This window comes from Notolabrus celidotus, chromosome 16 (assembly GCF_009762535.1).
Source record: "Notolabrus celidotus isolate fNotCel1 chromosome 16, fNotCel1.pri, whole genome shotgun sequence".
Classification (NCBI taxonomy): domain Eukaryota; kingdom Metazoa; phylum Chordata; class Actinopteri; order Labriformes; family Labridae; genus Notolabrus; species Notolabrus celidotus.
Window position 1 is genome coordinate 13,928,694 of NC_048287.1, and position 22,751 is coordinate 13,951,444.

A 22,751-nucleotide genomic window follows, 5' to 3' on the forward strand; every position below is an offset into this window, starting at 1 on the left:
TTTTGTATTGATAATGTTGTACTTGAAAAAGAACAATGCACTTTTGCTATTACAAACTCCAAATCAACATAAAATATTAGGACTAAAATATTTCAACTTGAGGCACCACTGTCAGCCACTGATGATAGATGTACAGTACACAATCCTGGGGAGCCTCTGTTGTTTTTGTGGTGAATATAGATCTCTGTGTACAGCTTGAGTGTATTTTCCCTCTTACTTACAGTCTTTTCCTTCTCATCCCCTCCCCCCACACACACTAACACTCTACATTATTCTGTTCTTCATACACAGCGGTATCTCTCTCACTCACTCTCTCTATCACAATTAGCTTTCTGCTAATTGATTTAGCAGCGACAGACTAATGCAATCAATACGCTACACGAAGAAGAAACTTCCAGTTCGAAGCATCCGGCATTGGGTAGAGAGGGGGTTAAATAATCACTTCCGGTATGGACTTCCGGTGTGGACTTCCGGTGTGGACTTCCGGTGTGGACTTCCGGTGTGGACTTCCGGTGTGGACGTTGTGGCGGCGCCATCTTGCCTGCAGTAGGGTGCCTCTCAAAGACTTTGATGCCTCTTTACAAAGGTAACATGTCAAATGAATATAAGAGATCATACATTTGTTAAATCAGATGAACCATCTTCATCAGAGAGATGAGTACACTGTAATTTGTCATCTGTCCAAGGCATTATATACAAACTCATTTTCTTATTACAAGTTTTATTGTTGTCTGTTTAAACTATAGGAAGTAGTAGATAAGCTTGCAGAAGACATCCTGTCTAAGCTTCCCGTGTACTTTGACATACAGGTGATGAATGTTCAGTCATGTAAGATGAATGTAGTCTATGAATACTGTTTTGAGACAGGAAGTCATTCGCTTTAACAGGCGACAACAACTTGCATTGCTGCTCAATTAAATTATACAATGTAAAAGACAAACATATTTTTACATGAGCACAGTGATTAGTCTGATGACAGCCTTTCCAATAAATACTGATCACATCCTGCTTATTTTTACAGACTTACTCATGTGGTTCGCATCAGCTTGACAAACATCCGCAAAGCTCCAAGGGCCACTGTTATGTCTGCTGAACTTGAGGATGTTTTCAACAGTAGTCTGGTGGGCAAGGTGCCCACTATGTTGGCAGCCAAGTCATATCCATCTCTCAAGCCGTTGGGGAGCTACGTGATGGTTCTGTTAGCCAGACTGCAATTCTTACAAGTAAGAGTTATGATCTTCATGGCTCAGCAAAGGTGGAATATGACTGCCAGTGTAACCTCTCACTGCATATGGCTCTGGTTGCTACACCACACAGTTCAGGAGACGAGATGGATAGAGCACTCAGACTGTTTTATTCTGCATTATGGGACAAAAAGCAGACAACCACAGCCATTTAGAACAGAAGAGAAACCAGCCATACGTCTGTTCCTGCTAGAATACAGCATAAGACCATTTACTGCTGTGTGTGATCGTGTTGTTGCACAACTTTGCATAGAAAAATACAAAAGCACATAAAATGTAACAAAAACATCAACACAAAAATAAAAAAAACCATTTCAGACATAGTAATACTGCATTTCTATCAACAATAAATGCACCTATAAGAACTGTTTACAGATCATATACTGTTAAACCAGGATGAAGGGAGCATATACTGAGTAGTTCCAGTCCAGTATTAAACATTGTATGTGCAGTTGTCTTTGTCTTAAGGTAGGACTTGAATGTATGCCAGTTGACACCAGAATAAATAAATGTAAAGAATTGATGGTATTATATAGTTTAATATACTAACACTGATAGTTTGATTATAATAAGTATAGCACAATGATAGTTTGACTATAATAAGAATATACTTGGTTTGCAATTATTCTGTGATTTGTGTTCCAGGTAACCAAAGAGGAGACCCACCTGGAGGAGAAGCCAGAGGATGGGACCTATGTGCAGGTCTTTTCATGGAATCGCTCTCTGGGACAGACAGAACATGGTCAAAGGAGAGTTCCTTCCCAAGATCCTCTTCGACTCCCTGCCGTTCATCAATCTCAAACCAGGAGAAATGTCAAAGTTTAAACATGAAGAGATCTTGTCCCATTTATAAAACCAGTGCCCGCAGAGGGACCCTGTCCACTACTGGTCACTCCACAAACTATAACCTGTCCTTGAGCTGCCGTCTGACCATCTACGCTGGGTGAATCGCAGGGTGGCCTGCCTCTGTCAGCTGGATGACTAAGAGCAGACATCAACTAATTTAATCTGCTAATCTATTTAACAATGCATATTCCAGAGACAGTTCATGTATCTGTATGCCGAAGAATTACAGGTGCAGAGTCACACTTTTAGACACAGCTTTTCCAGTGTCGTCAACTAGAAGCACAGTGAAATGTTTATTTTGATTAATGAAATTATATGGTACCATTTCAAATATATTCGTAGCATATTTAGTCTAACCTTAATACCAATCATATCTACTTCCACAAATTTGCTTCACTTTTATTGTCAGCAGAGTCCTTATTTGACTTGCAAAAGGATGCAATTTGTTCTATAATTTCAGTCTCTGCTTTGTTTTTCAATGGGTTGTTGGTTATTATAATGATTCATTGTACATTGTAATAAAATCATAAAATGTAAAAATCACTGGATGATGCAAATAATTCAAGTCCTCTTCAAAGCATCTTATCAACAACAGGTGTTTTCTCAGGGCTAACACTAGATGGCGGCAAAGGCAAACCAGTACTCACCAGGGGTCTCATCTCATACCCACAGTGATGAATGTCTATGCTCATAACTTTTCACTGAGATATTAATCTCTGTACATTTTCCACATAAACAACATTAATATGTGTATTCCTGCAGCTAAACAATGTGTCATCAAACCCAATTATGGTTCCTGAGGAATGTAGTCAACAATTTCACTGGATTAAGGTTGTTTGAAAAATAGGCTGAGAATCTGAAAGACCCCCAATCCACCTGGGTGCAGCGTGAAGCCAAATACCTTTCTCACCATTGCTGATTGAAGTCCGGCCAGGGAGTTAGACAACGATTTTCTGTCCCGACAGGCAGATTCATGACTTAATTATGAAATGCCAGGATTCAGTGCTGGATTAATGCCGTTCTCTGCATGCAGGCCACACATTAGACTGCAGGATGCCACAAATCACAGCCGAGCCTTTGAGGGATGGTCCTCATTCAGATAAACCTTTGTAAGAAGAATGCTTAATACAAAAAACCCTGGTGGGGTAGTCTCACAAACACAGACAGCTGGTAGTGCTGCTGGCCGGCTGATGCTATTTGAGCATTGCCTGATGTTATGTGTAGTCAGCACTTGTGGGTTCAACATAACTCATATGGCATCTGAATTCAGACTGCATCCATAGCCACCCTTGATTATAGGGCATGAAATGCTGCAACAATAAATCTATAAGTTACATAACAGCACTCATGGAGGCTTGTGTAACAGGCGCTCCAAATATGTCCACTATCCCACATGTGACCAAAGGACCCTCTAAAGCAAAAACTGTGATCTTTAGTCAGACCTAAGATACAGTTTAGTTCAGCTTCGTAAAAACAAAGACGTGACAGAGTTTTTGAGAACATAGTTAAGAAATCGGACCTTGCTTTACCCTTATCCAATCTCTTAAGGCCTCTTTAAGCTGATGTGCATGTCTTCTTTCTTCCCTCCTCTCATCTTTCACTAATTAACCATCCTGGCTATGATCAGATCCATGAGGGTATTGATTCAGATCCCCCACTTATGAATTAGATCCTTGTCCTTTCACCCTCTGTCTTGTTCCATTTCTGAGTCTTTTCTTTTCTTCATTTTGTTTTACTTTTCATTTTGACTCATCAATTCTCATTCATTTGAGCTTTTACTACTTTATCTTAACATGTTTGGACAGCAATGTTATTTGGTTCTGTTGGATATTCTCGAGTACAGGTTAAATTTCCCACTGTATGATTATATTGTATGGTTTACCACTAGCTTTGTCGTCGTTTTATGAATCTGACACCTACATTAAGTTAATATTGCTTCCCAAAAATTCTCTCTCAGTTTTCAGAGCAAGGACATGCCAGTGCACTGCCTCTGCCAGTACCGTTATGCTAAAGTCTGGCTGATAATGGAATGGAAGAACCGCCTGTCTTTTATGATAAGGTTCTCTTGAATGATTAACTCTTTGTGATACTGTGTTTTATTATAGGGGCATTACACTGAGAATGGATGAAACAATCATACCATAAATCACACAGCAGCAGCAGCAGCATTGGTTTTGTGTAAGTAAATGTTACACTGACCTTGATTTGTGTATTGTATTGATATAACTGTATGTCAACAAGCAGAATTATTTCAGCTATTCAAAGCATGCTGTTTGTATTACAGAGACATTGATACCCTGCAGCTCAGGCGACATGGACAGCTGTCTCTATGTGTACCAGCTCCAACAATTACAATTCACTGGAAAAACATCTGAACTCATTCATTGTATTTGTCATTTACCCTTGAGGAGGAATCTTGGCATGCATCCCTGAGCAATGAATCACAAAAATGTCCCCCTGAATCATTGAACCAAATCCATGACCTTGGTTTACATTGAATTTATAAAGCTGATTGATAGTGCATTCTTCTGTTTAGTATGTCAGGCACCATCTCAAACGCGAACATCTGAAATTAGTATTAGGTTGCAACTGCAAAAATCATCCTGAAATTAAACTGGTTTCATACAATCAACATTTCATTAATCATCCTATTCTGAACACAAACAAAACTAAAGAGATGATATTTGACCCCAGGGCAGTCAGATCACATGACCCTGTTTTAATTAGTGATGATCCAATTGAGCAGGTAGATTCTTTTAAGTATTTGGGTATTCAGATGGATAACTTATTAAAGTGCAATGTTCATGTTGATTTCTTGTGTGCCAAATTGGCCCAGAGGACTGCATTTTCTAAGTACAAGTGTGATGTTGACCTTCTATAATGCTGTCATGGGAAGTTTGATCAGATATGGGATGGCAGCCTGATTTGGCCCTCTATCTGTTCAATGTAAAACTAAGATAGAGAAACGTTTTAAATTTGCCATGAAAGTGATCGATAATAAAAATGACCTGTCCCTTCAAACCATCTTTGAAAAGACTATTCTCAATCAGGCACAAAAAATCTTGAAGGACTCTTTGTATGTTCTTTATTCAGAATATGAATTATTGCCCTCAGACGGTTCAGAGCAAGCAGATATAAAAGTAATCGCTTCAAGCTCTCCTTCCTCCCTACTTCCAGCATTCTACTCAACAAACAATCTGCACCAACATAACCTTCTTGTATGAGTATGAGGGTTCACTTACTCTGAACTAATGTTTATATGATATTGCTTTTTACTGCCACATTGGTATCTCATTGTTATTTATTGTATTATTGGTATTGTTGTGTCATTGGTATGCCTCAGTGACATGGTTTCTTATCTTGACAGCGGGCATGTTATTGTATGTTGGTATGTTGAATGAATGTATTGCTTGTGAGCAGCACTGCACTTATGTCCACGACAAATTTCCCCCCAGGGACAATAAAGTTTATCTTATCTTATCTTATTTGCTATCTCTATTTACAGATTTGCAGGATCTAAAATTTCAACTGTGTTGCAACAGCCCCTCAACATTTAGATTTCCCAACTTCATGGACTCAGGTTCCTGGCATTTCTAAATGGTTGATCAGATCTCTGTTCAAAAATACCATTTTAAAATTGGATGTCTTCTCTTGAGGACAGACCAGACAAATCTTGCATTTTCCTTTAAAAAATGTTTTGCATTGAATTAGTGTTACTTCTACAAACTTAAGACCTGCTAATTGCAAGTACATCATGAGAAAACCAGTTTCTCTTTATGATTCATACCACTGATATAAACTAGAGTGAATACTCTGCACCCTTGGATTCATAGTGAAACTGAGACTCACTTGACATAAATGGCACTACACCAGGTTATCCAAAAGATGATGACATTTTCATCAGACATATCTGAAGGGGTAAATTATGCTTTTGCTTGTCCTGGCTGGAAGTCCATCCGTAACCACTGGCAACACCAAAATACGTGTAAAGCTCATTGTCACACACAGAGGCATATCTGCGTTGAACAAAAGCTGATAGTTCTGGATGCACTATCTATTAAATCTGTCAATATACCAAAATACTCCACTAAATGTGAGCGTCAATGGCTATGACAACAATCCTGTATCATCATTCATGTGCACCATTCATTTCAGCTTAATGTTTGATATTTCAAAACTAGTGGACGACTAAAACATTGGTTTAAATATTGTTTATGAATGTTTTATCATTCATTTCCTAATGCTAAACAAGCCAAAACAAAGAGGTTATATCAGCAATATAGTAATAAGTAATTAATAAAGACTTAATTGCAGTCTTAGACATTCATGAGTGGTAAATTGAGGTAATATTCTTCTCTGGGGTTAGGAATGTTTTGAGGGATTTATGAAGTGACCTGATTAATTAATTAATTCTGCTGTTTTTAATGTATTCAAGTGATTTTAAGTATTTTTTAAGTAATCCTCCAGTTTTCAGTCGCAAGATGAGGAAAGTTGTTCAAATAGATTGTGATGACGAGATCCTGTAGCCCGTTTCAACAAATTATCACGCATACTAGTTAAAGACAGATTTCAAAACCAGGTAATTTACAAATTGTTCTTGTTTGTGAATTTAATACATAAAATACATTGATTTGTTAGCCATTAGTAGAAGTAGAACCAAAAACTACTCCACTTTGTTCCTGTAGGGACGTAACACGTAAACCACCCACCCATCTGTCAGGCTGATGACAGATGAGGACTTTGTTAGCCTGCTGCTCCCACAAACACAGAGGCTGTTTAATGAAGACTGGCGCGACACAGAGAGAGGTGGATGACAGCATGAGCTGGTATCTTAATGTAAAAAATGATCACTGTGGTTTAAACTGTCACGTGGCACAGTGAAGAGGTTTTGATTAAAAAGGCGGCGGTGGAGGAGCGAAAACGCGCGCACATCCATCAAGCCGTCGCGAGGTTGTGATGGGTTTTGGCGGTGGAGGTCTGGAAGGTGTGTCGGTCGCTGCTGTCGCTCAGCTGTGAGCCCTGCTGTCAACCTCCCTCACTGTGTTTGTGTTTGTGTGTGAGTGTGTGTGTGTGTGTGTGTGTGTGTGTGTGTGTGTGTGTGTGTGTGTGTGTGTGCATGTGTGAGGGAGGAAGACGCTACGCGAGAGCCAGGGAGCGCGCAAGCTGAAGACAGAGCGAAAGAGAGAGAGAGATAAGTTTCCTTTGCTCTTGGCGCACGTTCTCGTTTCGCTCACTTCACACGATGGCACGCCTGTATCTGCGTGCAGCGCAGTTGCGTTTGGACCCCTGCTGCCATCAAGGAAACTAAGAAATCCAGAAAAAGTGTCACCATGGCCGAATTTGGAGAGAACAAGAACGCCGTCGGTCCACCGGTTGCTGGCCGGAAAGCTTTGTCAGGGGGTGCCGGAACGAGGCTGGAGACGCATCGAGGGGAGCCGGTGTCAAACGGAAACTGTAGCGTGCCAGACACCGTGAAGAGGGTCCAAAACGAAGCCAGCTGCGAGTCCCCGACGTGGGAGAGCGCAGGTCCAGATTCAGGCTCCAAGACAATCCCACGACGCAGCAGTTTGATCAAGGTAGGCCATATTTCCCCTGAGGAGACAAAGCTAATACCGCTTCAGTGTATCAGCAGAAAGCCTTTGAAAAAAATGAGTGCAAATTATTTCAACTCCAAAGTAGACTTAAAACTATGTAAGACAAGATGGCAAAGAAGCATTAAAGCCAATAGAATGACATTTAAACACTACAAGCTTCTGCAGGAGTGTTATATGCTACATAAGAAAACCTAATAAAATAAAATAAAGTCATGAAAATCTTATCTGAGTCATGCATATAGCTCTGTAACACCCAACACTAGTGGAAATTCTTAACCTGTGAATGAACAGTTAATATAGTGTGTATGCGCTTCCTGTCAGCTTCCTCTCCATCTGTGTGGAATAGCAGAACTGTCAGTCACCTCATTTCACTCGCATGTCTCAGCCTTTGAGAAAAATGACACTTGGTAGAAGAGTGTTGTGCTTTAAAAGGTATATCAGGTCACGTGATATTACATTTGGATTAAGTAATGCTGCCTGTAAAACCTATGGGCCAAAAGCATTGACTACAACTACAACTACAACTCATCCAGAAATACATCTCAGTCACATGACAATATTATCGTATGTTATTATACAGTTCAGTATGATACGATAAGACATGAAATGATATGGTACAATTTGATGCAATATAATGCATGCAATACTATACAATACAGGATACACTACACTATGCTACCCTAAGATAGGATAAGTAGTACAATAGGGTAAAATAAGATATCTTACCACACATAATATACCAAACCATACAATACAGTATTGTACAGTACGATATGATATGATACAGTACATTATATGATATAGTACAGTGCAATGCAATATGGCAACATACAATACAATACAATACAGTGATACAATATAATACCTATGAAAAAATGCACTGAGATACAATATGACAGGATACATTATGATGCAATACTCAGCATAATTACACTTTTCTTTGACATGAATGCAAAGTACATCCAGCTGAATCAACAGTAGAAAGGTAATAGATTAAAAAAAACACTGACAAAAAAAATGTCATCATGAGCTTGCATGTACTTGGAATGTTTTGCTCTAGCCACTGCTTCAGCAAGTGTTGTCACTAATTAGCACTTCATCAGCCAGAAATGAGGAGGAGGAGGAGGAGGAGGAGGAGAAGGAACTAATAATTGAACCCACCTGCTGTGGTCTTTGATTAGAATGTGAAATTGCATTCACTCCGCCTTCTTTGGCTCACAGTTGAACACCCCCTTGTTCAATTAACCCCACGGCCCACACTCATTTCAGCTCACATTTAAGAAAATATCAAGTTCATCGGCTCATAGCTTTGGAAAGAGATATGAAACTTAACTGTTCATGCTATTTTCTGACTCAAAGGGCATTTTAAGTTCTGACATATCAATAGCATCTAATCAATAACTCATCCCCTGACTTTTTCCTTTTATAGTTTCAGCCTCCAGGCATGTGGGAGGCCTTGTATTGATCCCTAGTCGCTGCTTGTCTCCAGAGCTGCTGCCTGCAAAAACATGATTATGATTTGAACATGGCTTCATCTCTGTCTGATTGGCTCAGTAAGACAGGAAAGAAAGCCAGTTGGCCAATTTCCTCGCAGGGTTCATGTTGCAATATTGCTATTAAGTCATGAGCAGTTGGTGATGGCACCTTCCTCTCTTTTTCACTGCAAGCCACACATTAACTCACAAATGTTTCTCACCTCTCTGCCTACACACAGGCCCGCTCTTGTCTTTCTTCTGTTTGTTTCTGCGAAGCAGCCAGGATTTAATAAAACACATTGTTTGCTCCAGTGAGGTTCTAACATCTCGTGCTGGGTCAGAATTGGCGTTAAATAAGGTCTGGCTCTGCGTGCCGCTTCACATCCACTGCCATGTTTAATGTGTGGCGTTAAATAGCTCCAGAACACAACCTCCACCCTGGGTATCGCCTGTACGTGCATCCTGGGTATCGAAGCAGAAATTAGCATGCATTGGTGGTATGATTATGCGTTTGACTTCTGGATGTTCAGTGGGCACATTTCATGCTGAGTGTTCAGTGAGTGATCAGTGAACCATCAAGTACAGCAGTGCATGTATATGTTTGTGCTCGCCCTGCAAACGTGCTTGTATTTTGAATCACAAACACCTGAGGCTTGAGATGGATGCAGCCCAGTCGGAGAACGGAGGAGTTATGAACCTACCTGTCAACACAACAGTGTGTTTTTCTGTGTTTGCCCGGCTCCCCCTGTGGCTAAACGCAGGAATCCACACAATTGTAGTCTGGGTGGTATGCAGGCAGATAAACAGGAAACATGACATTCCAGTCCGGCTTTAACAGGAGTCAGGGGTTCTATGTCCAGTGTGTGTGTGATTGTGTGTTGTCAGTTCTTTGTGGACAAGGTAATGAGTGCATCCTTAATTGTATTTCATCAGTATGTGCTCCATGCCCTCTGCTGTCCACGAAGGCGATGCAGAATCAAGAGCCCATTCAGTTCGTGTCGGTTTCAGGTTCATCTTGATGAAGATAACCATCAGCTACTCTCTCCTCTCTTAGTTACAAACGCTGATTCAGTCACACACATCCAACTTGCACGGACCTGCCTTCCAGGAACACATTGCAAGGCATAACAAGTATCTGCCTTATACTTCTGGCATTACTCATGCCAACATACACCATATCAAACCCAGAAATACATGGTCAGCATATTTGAGTATGTGTGTGAGAGAGTGTGTATGTGTGCATTTTGCTGTCCTGTGAAAACAATGCATCTCTAATACGCAGCTTTTCATAACCAAGACAAACCAAACTACACACTTTTTAAAAAATGGTGTGGTTTTAAGAAAGATTAGATCATTAGAAATTGTCCAACTCATGAAGGGCACTGTTATGCTGCTTTTTGTCTGAAAAATTAAAGGTATAGTTCGTCATTTTGATTAAGCAGGAAAGTGTTAGCTAAGCTTAGAGTAAAACTTCAAGCATGGGGGAACAGCTAGCTTGGCTAAGTTTAAAGGGAACAAAAACCTGCCTTTACACCGCTGTACTGATTACTAATTAACACAAATCTGTTTTAATATCCGAAAAAACTGTAGTATAGAGGGAGCTAGGCTTGCTGTTTCAACAACCTAGAAATTGAATATATTTTCATTCATTAATTGGCGTTTAGAGGGATGTGTATGTCTCCTTTAAAAACGGGAGTTCTTGCTTTTAGCTGTGAGTCAACACTAAAAAAGTATTTTTTGAGGATTCTATAACTGAAACTGATTCTGAATCAAGGGGTCTGCGGGTTACAGCTAGCCTGGCTAGCCTTAGCTTGAAGGTAGCAAAATGTCCTTGTTGTTGGAGAGAGAGCAGGATAGCTGTCTGTTGAGCTTTTAAGCATAGCTAACCAAAGCTTACAGACAATTGTGTGAGTGGTATCAACTTCTCACCAAACTCTTAGCAGAAACGAGTACAGGGTTAGTAAGTAGGTGTGGGCTTTTGTAAACTTTGAGGCATTTTTGCACAACTTATTGAGTTTTGTAAAAAGAGCCTCCTGTAAAAAGCATGTCTAACTCATAGAGACAACAATGCATCTACTGGTTTAAAAACTGTAACAGTGTGTGGTTTTATGTGTTGAGCAATATGCTTAATCAACACTGGAACTGGAAGCAACCTTTTAAAATATGGAACCATTGCAGAAGTATCCAAAACTAACACAGCTCATTTTTGAGGATAAAATATCTGCCTGCTAGCAACAATAACTTAAACTATTAATACTTTGAATTAGAAATTGAGAGAGTCAGGCTAGCTGTCTTGAGCTCTTATACTAAGCTAACCCAGAATATTAAAAATATTAGTTAGCTGTTTTTTTGCATGTAGTATTTATTTTTAAAAAGCACTTAGTTCAGATTTGACATTCAGTTCATTTCAACAAGCTTTGCTAGCAGGAATATGATATGAAAATATTGCCAAATGCAATAAGTGTCTGAGCAGTTTTTGAACACTAAAGGGGGTGTGATTGTACACTTCATAAAATATATAAATTGTTAAAGATATATATATTGTTATGCATGGCTACATGTTTGTCTGCATTTAGTGCGTGTGTTTAGGTGTTTTGTTTGTCCGTGTGTGTTTTCCAGGCAGGGGGAGTAGCAATAGCCAGCGGCGATTGGAGTTGTTTTAGTCCAAGCAGCCCAGAGCACCTCCTGCAGCTGGAATCAACATCTTTATCTGGAGCTAAGGCCTTTAGCCTGTGTGAACATGGCCCTGCATGGCACAGGGAGTAGATACATCTTCTCTCTGATTGTAATAGAGCCTGATGACACACTATACTGAACCACTGCAGTGATTGAACTGCTCCCCATCTACATTCTACATCCATAATATAAACTCAGCCAACCAAGTGCATAGCTATACAGAGAAATGTGATTGCATGTATTATTGATTACAGAGTGTATGTCTGTCATTGAGCTTCACCAAAGTCATCACAGAGGTGTGTGAAAACCTTGCCCTGTACTCTGAAGCTCCAACCACTTGATCTTAGTTTTGGCCCTCCCATCTTCGAGAAAAGCATATTTGACGCATGTCAGCTGACAGCGTGGTTAGTTTTCTGACAAGATGACCTTTTCAAGTCAACCGTTTACTTGTTTCATTTGGTGTGTTGTGTGTTTGCTTGTGTGTAGAGCATCTGCTGCTCTTCTTGCCACAAGGGTAGGCGTTGTCAACCTGAGCGTTTACTGAGAATTTTCACCACATTTTCTGACAAACATTTTTCACATACACTGAGCCGCTGACACGATAACTGGACCACATAAGGTTTCCTGTGCTTAGTTTGTGTCCTGTCATATACCACGGCCCCACACAAGAGCTACCTTAATATAAGACATGAAGCGACTTTGATTATTACTGACTTTGAATCATAGGATCAAATGTGAAGATGTCCTGATTCAAGTGGCTTATGCCACAATGTTTCAAATTTGATGAATATGATTAAGTTCATTTTTTATACTAGAAGTAGCCAAGAAATGATGAAAAATACCCGCCTTAAATGTTCCAGAGGCAGAGGTAATATTATAAATATTATTATAATATAATACAAAAAAGCTAATTCTGGATCTTGGTTACTAACTTAAAAAAAAGAAAAAGTATTTTCGTGACAATGCTGACATAATGAGTAAATGGATGGTCATTCTGGTCAGTTGGTTATTATACCTCAACAAAGACTTGTTGGATTTGCTCACAATGTCGAACGGTTATCCATGGTCTACATACAGACCCAATATCATAAGAGTTTGGACACTGTGTGAAATGTTGATCAAAGCAGACTGTGATAATTTGCTAATCATTTAAAGCCTACAGTTAATTGAAAATAGTGAAAAGAAAACATATCAAATGTTGAAACTGAAAACTTAGATTGTTCTATGAAACATTTATGCTCATTTAAAATTTGATGCCAGCAATATTTTTCCGAAATGTTGCAGCTGAGGCATGTTAAGATTTGTTTTGGGAACCAAGCAGACCAGTTTCTTGATTTTTGTCTTGTCCAATATAGGACTCAATTGTCATTTTCTTTCGTCATTATGCACAAAATGTTTTCAATGGGTGACCAGTCAGGACTGCAGGCAGGTCAGTTTAGAGTCCAGACTCTTCTACGAAGCCATGCTGTTTGTAATGTGCAGAATGTGGTTTGGCACCTTCTTGCTGTATTATACAATGTCTTACTTAAGAAAGGCATTTTCTGGAGGGCTGCAAATTTTGATCCAAAATCTGGATATATGGTTCAGCATTAATTGAGCCATCCCAGATGTGTAAAGTAGCCATGCCATGGGCACTTAAGCATCCCTATACTATCACTCTTTAAAAGGGAGGACACAGTGTCCATGATTTCCAAAAAGAATGTCAAATTTTGATTCATCACAGGACAGTTTCCCACTTCACCTCAGTCCATCTTAAGTTGGCTCAGGTCCAGAGAGGTGGCCGGCATTTCTGGATCATGTTTGTTTAGCTCTTTCTTTGCATGATACAGTTTTTACCTTATTCTGGAATTTCTGAACAATTTATATTTACAAAAACTGGAGAATTTTCTATCAGTTCTTTTAAAATTATGCATACTCAAATTGGAAACTAAAGATGTAATTGTTTATATGATAGAATGTTAGATTTCGAGGATGTTAGCTTGCTGATGTTAGCGTTAAACTCAAAAGTTTTACTGTGCATACTCCGGGCATACATAGACATGAGTCAGATGTAGTATATGTTGATATTTTTAGATGTTGAATTTAGTTTGGGGTGGTTTACTTTGCTTTTTAATGTTTGGTGTTAGTCAAGAGTTAGTATTCTCCTCATTTGAACATCTTCTACATATGGGCACAAAGAACAGGAAAACAGAAGTGGTGTCTAAGTTACTACCCTGTATTTCAGTTGGTATGTTGCCTCATTTACCCAAACCTTGCTGAGCTTTTTCAGTAACCGTTAACTGACACATTGCATCAAGCATCAGTGCTGTTGCTATGGGTACTTGCAGTATAATATGCCATATCTAATGCAGTCATTCAGAGCAGTGAATTAGTGGTTAAGTGGAAGAATAATTTCATCTTTGGTTTAAAAGGACACCTGTCGGCCAATCAGAATCAAGTGTATTCTGTTGTCATGGTAAATGTGATGAGAATTATTCTCTCCTGAACCCCTAAGTGTTTTCTCTCCTTTGTTAATATTGTGCAGTCGTTAACTCTCTTTTTGAAGGCCTTTTCTGCACGTCTATACATCACCCAGATACCCAGTATATCTCCTCCTAACCTCTCCTCATGGCGTCGTGGTTCAGGGCGACAGGTAATCGAATTCACTATGCCATTCATCATGTATCATAAGTCGTCAAACGCACAAAGACCACAGGAAAGACAGCTCCGTCTCCCCTTCAGTTTACACTCCTCTGTTCTTCCTTTTCTCCCACCTAATAACCGCTTCCCTTCCTCCAATTTTCTATTTGTCTAATTAGAGAATCAAAGACGACGCGCACTAACGACCTACATCTTCATTCTGCTGACTCGGATGTGCAGCAATTACTGTAACAGGCTTGTTGCAGCTGTATGAACATACACTCATACATCATATAATGCAGGCATGTTAGCTGGCTAATGAAGGCTGTGCTGGTGCCTACAGGCAAATATCGAGTGCAGAGGTTCTGTCACTGTGTACATTAAGATATACTGCCAAAGAGATCCTGTATTCATTCCTCTGTATTCTCCCTCTCTTTACATCAATCCTTTTTTTCTATATTGCTTATCCAGCCAATATTTATTGCTTAAATTTGACTCTGGGATTATTCTCTGTCCTCTTGTGTGTCCTTCTCTAGCTCCCATACTATCACCCCTCACCCGACCCCACATCTATCCTCCTGCCCTTTTAGTTTACTTGTCTAAAAATCCTATTTGGAAAGTCTGTTGTCTTGTGGTCAAATTTGATTTTGGAAATGTGTAAACAAGATTTAGAATTCCAAAGAAGCAGAGATTTACTTTCTAATTGGGTTGGACATGTCTGGGGTTATTTTGATCTTACTATGGCAGCGTTATCAAAACATCTGCAAAAAAAGTGGTTGAAATGATCTACAGCCACTTTAACACAAACTAGATGATTCCAGAAGATTAAGACCCTAATGTTTCTAAGAACTTGCCTTTCACACAAGCACGTCATAGTGGGGAAATTACCTGTGATGCACTCTCACAACTCTAAGTGCTGTGTTTGACAGACCCCTTCACTGTTTGTGAACAATTAGGGATGTGCGCTCATTTTGGCATTTTGGAAGAATGGTAGAGTGCAATCGTTTGTCAAGCTATATGTGAGATGGTTAACCACCCAAAATTGCAATTTTTACCTAAAAAAACTCAATTTGATGAATGATAAATGACGTCCAGCTCTGTGTGAGATCAGTGAGTGGATAGGAGACATTAGCTGGTGGACTGATGTTCAGTGGTCAAATGTTTTCAGTAGAGAAACCCATCATGTCCGTAAGAGAGATTAAGCATACCAGTCTCTCAATGCTTAAGACTACATAATCTGTGGACATGTACAGACCCTTAAAGTCAAATATCAAGACATAAACCCGTGTCTTGAAATAAGAAATCCTCCCACACCAATGACAATCCAACAAGACCACTAAGTATGAGAGCTGGGCCATGTTAGACGAGCCATAAAACTACGGTACCTATATCAGGGTAATAGTTAGTTTTTGTTTGAGCTATTTATTTGATGATACAGTTTAATGTGAACATAAAATGTTCTTCTTTTGACCTAATTGAGTCTTAATTGTCTTTCTGTTGTGATTTGGTCATAAGCAGCTTGAAACCAACTTTTTTTTCTACACACTAAATACTACACACTAAATACTACACACAGTGAAAACTGGGTTCAGAGTTTCAGCAGTTAATATTATTTATTTGCAGTCAAGCCTAGTTGAACTGAGGTTAGATACAGGAAATACATTAATAGGTGACAGCCACAGATGTCGCCGGTGTTCTGGTGGGAATTGAGGCCCTGTGAACTGGTGACTGTCAGCCTAATGCGCCTCTAGCAAATGCCTTCAGTTTTTCATGAAATACATTATTATGACATTATGATAAAAGATAGACTAGGATGCATTGCAAGGACTCTTCTCATGTTTCAACAGCTGTTTGAACCGCGACAATCACTGACACATTCGGAAGAAAATTAACTAGCTAACACGATCACTCTTAAAACCAAAACACTGGTTGCTCTAAAACGGTTGTGATCCTTCCAGAATTCCATAGAACTTGAGTCAGTGGTGAAGTGTGGACAACCAACCATGCAACGTACAGAAATATTAATTCTGGTCTTTGATTTAATTCAGTGATGGAAGTTTTCTAACTTGTCTGGAGCGAAACTCTGCTTCCGTTGCGCACACATCTTTCAGATGATGTAGACCCCTTTACAACCTACAACAATACAAATGTTGAAAATGTGTTTAACCAACTAGCAACTCTGGTTTCAACTAGTAAGAGCGACAATGTTGAGTCCTTAAGGTGATTTTAACTGAGCTGAGAAGTAAAAAGTATAAGAAAGCAACACAAAGCTCATCATGAACAATATCATCACTGTACCCACATGCTTTCAGTGAATTTTCTACTGTTACGGACTGCTCACAGTTAGCTCATCTTGCTCACTCTGCAGCTATTTTACCAGGAAACTTTCAAGACAAGTCTAGGTAAAGTATATCCATTTGCCTGCACACATGTACCCTACCCAGACAATGTGAGGAACTTCCCAGGAGTGTAGTGCATCTACAAAAGGAAACTTGTGATGTGAAAGGGATCTTTGTTCTTTCAATCTTACAGAAATTAATCACCTGAATCTTCAGTTGCCTTAAGCAATCCAAAGTTGGAAAAGCTCTGTAAGCGCTTTGTTTTAGCCTCACAAACTACTGTTTTTTTCTATCTCTGCTATCAGCGTTGGTCTTAGTCACATCATGCAGTTGTTCTGCATTAGCTTGAAATAAATTTAAAAAATGAAATGCATGTTCGAGGCATTTGAAATTTGGGCTCTTTGGAATGCTAGCTAAATAAAGAGTAGAGTAAAATGTTAAATCCAAAATTAACAAGTAGGTACTAGATCAAGTGCTTTCAGATAGTTTTTCACACCATGCAGTGACATCCGCATCTACTTTAGCACTTTCTGTTTTTTATATCTCTCTTTGGTCGTATGTGTTGTCACTTTGCTTGACTCTCAGTAGAGCCACAGGAAGTTCTGTGTGACAGGCTGATAGGCAGCTTCCTGTTTTGAAGTGTAGTGGTTGTTTTTGGAGACTCATCTCGCTCTCTATCAGGAAAAACAAAATAGGGGCTTTGAGAGGGAGAAATACAGCGCAGTCTAACAGAGATTAAGTTAAATGGAAGTTGAATGTTATCAGGTGATGGAGGCTAAACTTTGTTTTGGTGTGAGTTAATGTGAGTGTGTTTGTGTGCTTTAATCGGGTTAGACATTGTGTGCCTCTTTTTATTTTATTCATGCATTTCTCTATTTGAGGGAACTTAGTACCCTCTAGTTTTATTTTGCCAGTACAATTTATTTAGAGTCTACAGTGACGTCAGCAATGTTTGGTTTGAACTCAGTCTCCCTCTCCGTCTGTAATTGATGTTGTAGACTAACAGAGGTGACTGGAGGCACAGCCTCCACATGAGATAATCAAATCCTGACTGAACAGGCCTGTTGAGGGAAGCCTGGTATTTCCCCGCTTTGAATACAACATGTGAGATTAATCAAATTTAAAGGGACAGTAACCATTGTTTCAATTCACCATAGTCACACAGCCTCCAATTTCCTGTTGCATCAGTCATGAGTCAGAAGTTGTTTTTGTATGGTATATGGCAATCCTTATCATTTCCCAGTCAAATAGCAACGAGACATACAGTAAGCCAATATTGACTTTGAACTGCTTCATAGGCAGCGTTATAGTAGCTTAATGGAAATCCCTAGCAAACATTGTGTTACCTAGAAATATCTGTATTCTGTTACACTAATAAACACACCTTTTCAGCAAACTCTTAGCAAACTGTAGTATGTGATGTTAGATGCCTTAAAGCTAATGGTAGCTATTGCAGACTCTAACTTAAGTTAGGAATTTTCTGTCTTGTTAGCGTTGTGTTAGCTTACGGTGACAATATTTTCAGACCTCCAAACAAGGGCACTGTGTATAAACCCACATTTATGAGCTCACAGTGCAAATTGATTCTTCAACATATTTTTGACTTTGTTGATTAAAACAGGGACAGGTGTTGTGTAAAACTGGGACAAATTATGTTTTTATAGATATTTGCAGGGACTCAGGACAAAGAGCTTAAAAACATAGGGTTCCAGTAAAACCAGGACATATGGTCATCCTATGTTTGCTAGGATTTTGTGTATTTCCTCAGCCAAGAAGCAAATTTTAAGCTAACTAGGCGGCAATTTTCAGGTAAAATGTAGATGTAAGCTGTTTACTGGCTGCAGGTATTTACTTCCTGGGTAACATTATGTTAGTTAGGAATGATTAAATCTTTAACTCCATCATGTAACAATACCCAATGGTAATATTAGCTTTTTGCAAGTTCTTAGCTAACTAGCTAGTAGGTGGCTGAATGCTAATGTTAGGTGGTACCCGCCTGTAGCTAATGGGAAATTTAAGGACAATCCCCCAACTCCTTTATGTATCCTGTTCATTTTTTTTTTTACTTCTAATGAATGAAGAAGTAGTAAAACAGAATTAGTTTGCCAGAAACCCTTCGTTTATACAACTCTCAACAGCTGTAACTGTGATCAATATCATTTCTTTTCATTTCTTGTCTGTGAATCCAGGATGACGTGTCACTGGTCACGTCAATGTCTTTGGAGACCCTGTTAAAAATGTGAACTTTTCACCCTGTGCACAATGATGCTGCTGGTACAGCCACAGAGGGACCATAACTTCTTATGTCCCACACAAAGGGAGAGACAGATTGAGGCAACATTCACCTCTGCCTCCATACTGCATGGAAAGATACTGTGTGATTGATATAAGGTAGAACTGCATGTTTCTGTGTACAGGTGCATGTTTCCCTCTCTTTGAGTTAAGTCATTATCTGCTGTGCACCTCATTCTGCATCAAATATGAATTTCCTATGAGGTTTCTGTCAAAGTCTTCAAATCCAGCACTGTTTTCCAAATGAATTGGAAAGAGGGAGAGACGTCTGATTAGATTTTTGGATTTTTTCCCCTGCTGATGAGCTGGAACCACATCTGAGACCTCCTATTTGAGGAAGAGTTAAATTTAGAGCTGTTTGCAGAAGTACTCCAAGGGGGGCAGGTTTTTTTTTTAATTAGAACACAAAATCAATTAACTCAATTACAAGTCAGCGCTTTATTTTGTTAATGGATCGCCTGCCACCTACTATCTTTTTTTAGGTGCAGTCAGAGCTTTTACTTTTGCTTTCTCTTCCTGCACTTTTCAGAGTAGATGAAGGGTTTCAAAGGGAGGGTCTTTAAGTCTACACCCCCTTTTTACTGCCTCTATTATGCCCCAAGGCATCAGGGATATTTTTAGAGCACCGCCCCCCTTCCCTCGATCCCTTGCTGCCTTGCTCCCTCACCACAGCGGCTTATAAAAAAAAACTTGTCGCCATTGGTAACACTTCTCCATCCTAATGAAGCGTTGTATAAGGATGTGTGATGGCTGTGCACCCTCCTTTTCCTCTGAGGGAAACTGTTTCATCCTCTGTGAATTAAGCTCCCCCTCTTTCACATGTTCATTCATATTCTTTAGATGAAACATGGCTCAGGTCTTTTCCCTTGCTCTCTTTTCTTCTCTTATCTCATTTTGCTTTTCATATCCCCCAGATTTCTTTCAGATGAAGGGTCCCCTCCTTTCTTCTCTCATGAAAGACCAAAGTGCTCTTGAGGTTTGAAATTAACTCTTATTTGAATGAAATCAGAGACAGACACTGATCAGTATTCACTGATGTTCATTATAAATATTAAAATATCAATCAGCCCACTGCTCATAGTTGGACTTCTGTAGATATAAGCTTTAAATGTATTTGGCTTTTCATCAACAGGCTGATGGATTTGATCTTCCAGTCACACACTTTGTTTCATTCTTAATCTTGTCTGATCAATTCTCTTCTTGATTTATAACAAGAAATGTATCTTAGACAATTATTACCAAAAACATCTATTTCTTCAATTTTGTTAGAAATCCATAGATATGAAAGGGTTGAAATTTATCTTTTCATAATTTTTAATAAAGATATTCCTTGTAGTTACTGATCATCTTGTTGAGGCTTGTTTGGACAAGGAAGCTACAAAGGTTATTTTTCATTTTTATCTCACATACAGCATGTTAAAGCTCCTGTTTGGAGTTTCTAGTTGGTAATAACACAGACTGAAATTAATACTATTTGAGCCATAAAATCAAATAAAAAAAAATTGTATGCACTTCGGAGCTTTAAAAACAAAAAAGGGTTAGATTTTGTTTCAGAGACCATTAATACACATATAGGAAAAGACTGGCAGTAGTGGCGCTGGTTTGGCGTAACTTTTGAAATGCTAACCCCATGTGCGTGAAGAGGCTGTGGTCCTCGGGCGGATGGCTTGCACCCCTTTGCCACGTCTCGTCCCCCACTCTCTCTTCCTGATATTCTATTTTCATATCTCATGCAATAAAAGCATCAAAAAGCTAAAAATACAAATTAAGACCGGACGGATAGGGGTTGCCAAAATTGACACAACCCAACAGTTTTGAAAGTATAGCCAGACAAATGCAGTGGTCCTGCTTTCAGACCTGCTCCTAATACAAGACTGAATTGTTGGCTTTGGCAAAGGTCTGCTTCAGCTTTTTTTTTTTCAGTTCAACGTTTTGCTTCCTTACTTTTAACATACATCCTATGTGAGCTAAACAGCTGTATGATGAGTGTGTGGGTGTTTGGTTCCTTATCACTCCTCTTAGGATTGAATCAGTTACTATTATGTCATCTTGCTGATCCTCCCCTAAATTAGCTTCAATTTAAGTCTTTGATTTGATTTGATCAGGGCTCTAATATATCCATAATTGAATAACTACGCCCCCATATATATGCAATTATCTGTTAGCATAAGACTCTCTGTGGGGGTGACATCTGACCGGTCAATAAATCAGACGGATGAGTTGCGATGGTGAGCTCAGATAAACTGATTGGGTCTGCCGATGTTGTCGTGGAGGGGCAGAGAGGGGTAGAATGCTGCAGCCTGCTGCCTCTGTCTAGTCAGGTATGATTAATGGTGTAATGTTGAAGGGCAAGGGCAAGCAAAAGCTTTCATCATCAGGAAAACAATAACAGATCGGGAGGAGGAAGAGGCTCTATGTGGAAGACTGAATAATCTGTGTTTATGTATGGTTATATAAGCTGATATGCCTTATAATCCTTTGTGATCCATTCTGCACGAGAACAATGACTGTCAGGCCCAAGCTGAGAATACTCTTCACAGTCTGTCTATGATTTTTTCTTGCAACTAATTCTTCTTCTTCTTCCTATATCTCCCTGCTCCTCCTCTCTTTATCTGCTCTGTCCTTCTCTACCTCCTCCTCATCAGGATGGGTCACGTGCCAGTCGGGACAGGAAGAAGACTGTGTCCTTCAGCAGCAGCCTGTCAGAGAAGAAGATTAGCAGCGCTGCAGACTGCATCCACTCCATGGTGGGTCGGCTACAGTTTGACCCTTTACATAACAAGCAAGCTTCATATATCTTTACATGAAATATTCAGTGTGCTATGGATGTGTCAAGGGTTTGAGTGAGATCACAGGCTGTAGATGCCATCAAACACTCAACAGAGAATGTTGAGTTATGAAATAGAGTGAGCATGGAGGATCATTTGGTGACATCTCCCTCCATGTGTCATTTCAGGTTGAGGGGAGTGAGCTAAAGAAAATCCGAACCAACTCCCGTGTGTACCAGCGTTACTACCTGCTGGACACAGGCCTCCAGGCTCTTTGCTGGGAGCCGTCCAAGAAGGAGTCAGACAAAGCCCGGATCTCTCTCGCCTCCATAAGAGAGGTCAGTGTGCAGAGAAAAGTCTCTAAATCAACTCTTTATATACAACCTGATTGATTCTCACAGAGACAAAGAAAATATTTACAACCCAGTGCCTTGTTGAAGACAGCCTTTGATTTGTTTTATTGTGTCTGATCTTAAATTCTAGGTACGGACTGGTCGTAACACAGATACCTTTCGCACCAGTGGAGTTTATGAGCAGATTTCAGAGGACTGTGCTTTTTCCATCATCTATGGGGAGATGTATGAGAGCTTAGATCTGGTGGCCAACTCAGCTGAAGTGGCAAACATTTGGGTGACTGGCCTGAGGTATGACTGTGCAGAAAGCAAAGCATGTCCCATGCATGCAGAATAAACTCTTATATGCACCAGAAACACAGCAACACATAATACTGGGTCAAGTTTTCTATGGTCTTCAGAGTTTCTTAATGTTTTCTCAAAACTGCAGTTATGTTTGATAGACAGAAATTAAATAAAATGTCAAACAAAAAAACACTTAAACACAAGGCTAAAATTAGAGCTGCCGCATGTCAGATTTTCAACTCATGATTATAGTGACAAAA

The 22,751-nt window shown here is 39.5% G+C and overlaps 2 protein-coding genes across 2 annotated transcripts in view; both read left to right on the plus strand.

Annotated features, from left to right (window-relative positions):
* The first annotated feature begins 486 nt into the window (after window positions 1-486).
* LOC117828117 (dynein heavy chain 3, axonemal-like) lies at window positions 487-2,625 on the plus strand. Its single transcript, XM_034705117.1, has 3 exons — window positions 487-586; window positions 1,022-1,223; window positions 1,890-2,625. Exons 2-3 carry the CDS (start codon window positions 1,083-1,085, stop codon window positions 2,067-2,069), a joined length of 321 nt encoding a protein of 106 aa, XP_034561008.1. The 5' UTR covers window positions 487-586; window positions 1,022-1,082; the 3' UTR covers window positions 2,070-2,625.
* A 4,215-nt stretch (window positions 2,626-6,840) lies between these two features.
* Window positions 6,841-22,751, plus strand: part of LOC117828442 (inactive phospholipase C-like protein 2) — a 36,351-nt gene continuing 20,440 nt past the window's right edge. The window contains exons 1-4 of the mRNA XM_034705587.1: window positions 6,841-7,666; window positions 21,731-21,832; window positions 22,042-22,191; window positions 22,337-22,497. Coding sequence (XP_034561478.1) covers window positions 7,421-7,666; window positions 21,731-21,832; window positions 22,042-22,191; window positions 22,337-22,497 — 659 coding nt within the window. The 5' untranslated portion in view covers window positions 6,841-7,420. The remainder of the gene's footprint in view (window positions 7,667-21,730; window positions 21,833-22,041; window positions 22,192-22,336; window positions 22,498-22,751) is intronic.

What these genes read in the sequence shown, in the direction of transcription:
- LOC117828117 (XM_034705117.1), top strand. Translation starts at nt 1,083, where the DNA reads ATGTCTGCTGAACTTGAGGATGTTTTCAACAGTAGTCTGGTGGGCAAG. An exon ending in CCAGACTGCAATTCTTACAA is followed by an intron (nt 1,224 to 1,889) that starts GTAAGAGTTATG and finishes TTTGTGTTCCAG; the next exon opens with GTAACCAAAGAGGAGACCCA.